This window comes from Acanthisitta chloris, unplaced genomic scaffold (genome assembly GCF_000695815.1).
Source record: "Acanthisitta chloris isolate BGI_N310 unplaced genomic scaffold, ASM69581v1 scaffold3210, whole genome shotgun sequence".
Lineage (NCBI taxonomy): Eukaryota > Metazoa > Chordata > Aves > Passeriformes > Acanthisittidae > Acanthisitta > Acanthisitta chloris.
This window is the reverse complement of record NW_008649814.1, coordinates 55,256-59,502: the sequence shown is the minus strand read 5'-3', so window position 1 is coordinate 59,502 and position 4,247 is coordinate 55,256. Positions and strand designations below refer to the sequence as shown.

General features: G+C 48.3%; 1 protein-coding gene across 1 annotated transcript in view; it reads left to right on the top strand.

Annotated features, from left to right (window-relative positions):
• Positions 1 to 2,911, top strand: part of PTGER3 (prostaglandin E receptor 3 (subtype EP3)) — a 6,532-nt gene extending 3,621 nt beyond the window's left edge. Inside the window, exon 3 of the mRNA XM_009072739.1 lies at positions 2,627 to 2,911. Within this exon, the coding sequence (XP_009070987.1) occupies positions 2,627 to 2,911 (285 nt within the window). The remainder of the gene's footprint in view (positions 1 to 2,626) is intronic.
• The last annotated feature ends 1,336 nt before the right edge of the window (positions 2,912 to 4,247 follow it).

The window sequence follows — 4,247 nt, the reverse complement described above, 5'->3', positions numbered from 1 at the left end:
TGCCAAGAGCCGCTGTGGCTGCTCCATCCCTGGGAGTGTTCCAGGCCAAGTTGGACGGGGCTTGGAGCAATGTGGGCTAGTGGAAGGTGTCCCGGGGTGGGACTGGATGGGCTTTAAGGTCTCTTCTAACCCAAACCAGTCTGGGATTCTGGGATAATCACTGAGCTGGAGACTGAGATGACTCCAAGGTGAAACAGAGGAGCCTATTCCATGTTTGCACAGAAACACCAGTGCAGCACAAACTGGAATTCTTATCATAACCCTTTTAGACCTCCAGGCTACAAAATTATTCCCTCCCAGAGTTGTTTTAAGTGTCTTTAAAGCCAAAAAGCTCAGGTATTTAGCTGCTTCTCCTGTGAAAATATTTCTTCTCCTTAACCTTCCTGGTAGACAAATTAAAGACATATAAAACCGCATTCATGATAACAGTAGAGTTTTAGCTACTCTAGTTGAATAAATACAATTATCAACTCTATTACTATATGCATTTGGAGCCAAACTTTTTATTGGCATCAATTGCGTGGTTATGTTGACTTTATTCCACCTGATGTTTTGCCCTGTGCAGCCTTTCCTTTAATCCACTTACAAGACCAGTCCAGGCTTCACATGATAAACAGCCTCTAATAATATCAAACAAATAAAATTTCCAGTAGAGCAGTTGTTGGCCCAACAAATATTCCAGTAAAGGAATATTATGTAATAAACCCCAAAATAAGCAGCAGTTGTCTGCTTGGGAAATGGATTTTATTAGCCTGAGGTTTTTGGAGCTCCAGGAGCTCACCCACAAAAGGCAGAACAGTGTGCAGCACCAAGGTCCATGCGGAGTTCCCAGAGGGAAAGCTGATCTGAGAGAAAACAATCCAAATAATGGGAATGACAAATGCAGGGTGGTGCCCACATGGGCACAGTATGTTTCCTGCTGCTCCTCACAACATGGGAATGCTGCAGGAGGTGGGATGTGCTGGGCTGGGCATGGGAGGCAGATGCTGAAGGCAGTTATAGTGACAATGACAGGAACAGGTACAGGGACAATGCCCTGAGGAGCTGGAGATGGCTGAGGATGTGGTCAGGCTGTGGCTGTGTGGGTCTGGTGCACAAGTGGCTTCTTAATGTGGTTTGGGTCTGTATTTCTCCATGTTTTTCAAACCTGTATTCATGGTTACTGATGTAAATTAAATACATGTATGGAATCCTCAACTGCTGCTATTTAGAGCAACAAAAACAGTTCTCCTTTGCTGCCCATGCTGTCCTGCCTTCCAGACTTATCCAGGGCTTTCCAAGGTCAACACATCTTTATTGATCTGGCACCAAGAATATCCCTTTGAATGGAAAAATGCCCCCCAGAGCCTCTGCTCCTGGAGCCTCTTGCTCCCACTGTCCTGGTGTCTGGGGACAGTGGCAGCCCAGATGTGACCTCTGTGGTGACACTGCCCTGAAGAGGCTTCCTGTGGGAAAGCCTTGCTGGGATCACTCCCCTTGTGCAGGTTGTCCTGGGTCATTCCAAAGGCTGAAGCCAAGGGGTGGGACAGGGCTATGTGTGATTGCCTGGGAAACTGGGTCCCCAGGCTGTTGCCAGTGGTTCCAGGCCTGGCTGCCAGTTGATTTAGCGACTGGAGCTGCTGACCTGTGCCAGAACAGTGTTGGAGATGCCTCAGGGCTCTGCTCCATGGACATGCCCTTGGCATTCCAAGCAGGCACAGCATAGTGTGCAGACCTGCTGTGTCCCAGCTCCACAGGGTTTCCAGGCAGCACACTCAGGCACTCAGGGACTCCAAGTCATGGCCAGGAGAGATGTGGATAGCAAGAAAAGGACCTGCCATGACAAGTGAGGCATTAGTAGCTCTGACATGGAATCATAGACTGGGCTGGGTTGGGAGGGACATTAAGGATCATCCCATCCCAACCCCTGCAATGGCTAGGGACATCTTCCACCAGCCCAGGTTGCTCCCCATCCAGTCAACCTGGCCTGGAACACTCCCAGGGACACAGCTGCTCTGGGCAACCTGTGCCAGTGCCTCAGTACCCTCACAGGGAAGAGGATTTGTAGCTCTCCCCAGCCTGAGTTGTTGCTCTGCCCCTTGTGACTGTGGTGATATAATGATGAAGTAAGATTTTTGAGTGCAAGGTCAGTGATTTCCCTCTCTGTCCAAGGTCACCCTGAGCCTCTGAGGCTCAGGTGGTGTGGCTCAGGCAGGTGTGCAGCGTGTGCTGCCTGGATTTATCATGAGATATATAAATAAATCTGCTTGAGATATGCAAAGCATCATGTTTGTCTCTCCCTTCAACACAATGAGCTGCTCTCACAGTGCTGCTTTGCTCTGGTCACACTCTGAATGAGGGAGGGAAACAGTTACTGATGGGATTTTGTGTCTAGGGATATTTGTCTATCAGAGAATCCCACACTGGTTTGGGTTGGAAGGGCCTTACAGTTCATCCCATTCCACCCCCTGCCATGGGCAGGGACACCTTCCACCAGCCCAGGTTGCTCCAAGCCCCATCCAACCTGGCCTGGAACACTCCCAGGGATGGAGCAGCCACAGCTGCTCTGGGCAACATAAGATCTAGTGATCTGATGATCCACAGACAAGTCTCTTAGCCTATATCCTTTTCCCTCTGCCCCCCTCAGCTGACAATGCTGAAGATGATCTCCACACACACGTTTGAGCACTGCAGAGGGTTCTCCGTGGAAGCTCCAAGCTCAGAACTGCACGAGGAGTGCAACTTCTTCCTGACTGCTGTGCGCCTCGCCTCACTCAACCAGATCCTCGACCCCTGGGTCTACCTGCTGCTCAGGAAGATCCTCCTCCAGAAGTTCTGCCAGGCAGCCAACGCCGTCTCCAAGTGCTCCAACACTGAGTGGAAGGAGAGATCGATCACCTTGACTGAGGAGATCCGACGGACCACGGCTTGAGGGGACACTGAGCCACTGTCATGGGAGCTGCTCCTGCCAAGGGGTGGCTTGAGACCTTACTTTGAACTGGGTGTCTGTCCTGTGTTGGCAGCCTAACATCCATGTTAGCTTGGCTGAAAATGGTGTTACTGCTGGACTTGAGTGCCAAATTATTCATCCAGTGTGCCAGAGATTCCCAGAGACAGCATGATAAAGATTCCCAGGGACAGCAGGACATTCTGTTGTTGTGCCAATTATAACTGGGCTGCAGAATGTGATGTTTTGTTGGCCTAAACCAGAACTTGAAGGAATTTACTTGCCTTAAGGTAGGAAAAATGGTTCTCCTGTCAGGGAACAGATTCAACTATTGAATTCCTGAAGGGACACACTCCTATGTGTATTTTAATACTAAGATTATCTACTTCAGGGGGTCCTTCTTCCTCCTTTTTTTCTGAGGGAGAAAGAAGCAAAGCCCATGAGAATTAAAGGAAGAGAGAATGAAGAGATTTGATTTGGATGTCAGTGGGTTAACACTGAGCAGGCTGTGCTGTTCCACTGCCAGTCCATCATTCTCCTCTGAGAAATGAAGGTAGCACAAGTCTCTTGACACATGGATTTGTCCTGATAAATACTCATCCATGTAGAAGTTGAAGGAAACTCATCTGCAGAACAGGATGTAGCACTGGGACAAAGGGGGGAATCCGTGGGGTTTATTTTCAGTGGAAGCCTATGGAATACCCAGTCCTGGTGAGGATTGATGTTTGCACAGCACACCATAAAGCTGCTTCGAGCAGATGGAGAGGAAGCCAACCAGGCAGTCTGTGCTCCTCTTCCTGAGGAATAATGGCAAAATCACTGTTTCCATGGGAGCTGTTTTACTGGGAAATGCACATGTCCAGCAGTAAAATGAGCAGCAAATGGTTTGGAAGTAACAGGGATGTTACTCAGAGCTTCTTCATCCTGGAATGTCCTACAAAGTGGCCAAAAAAACACCAAATAGTTTATTTCTCCTTTCCTCCAAAGGGATAAATCTGAGTGCTGTGGCAGCTCTGAGAATTCTCAGCCCAAAGCAGACTGGAAGCAGTGGGTGGAAGTGTGTGAATTAGCTCTGTCCCCCAGGTGGCTTCAAAGTTTGATTTAAAACTCCGTTCTAATCCATTTGAGGTCACATCTGAGACTTATTTTTTAAAAAGTTCCATTTTAAACTCGTTTTCTTCATCCCTTTGTAGCTGAAAACCTCTAACATCTCCTGTTCCATGGCCTTTGGAGTGAAATTCAATGCAAATACAATTGGATATGTTATAGCTGATATACCACGTGCCAGGTATGGAATTCAGGAGCCTTAAAGGCAAATGGA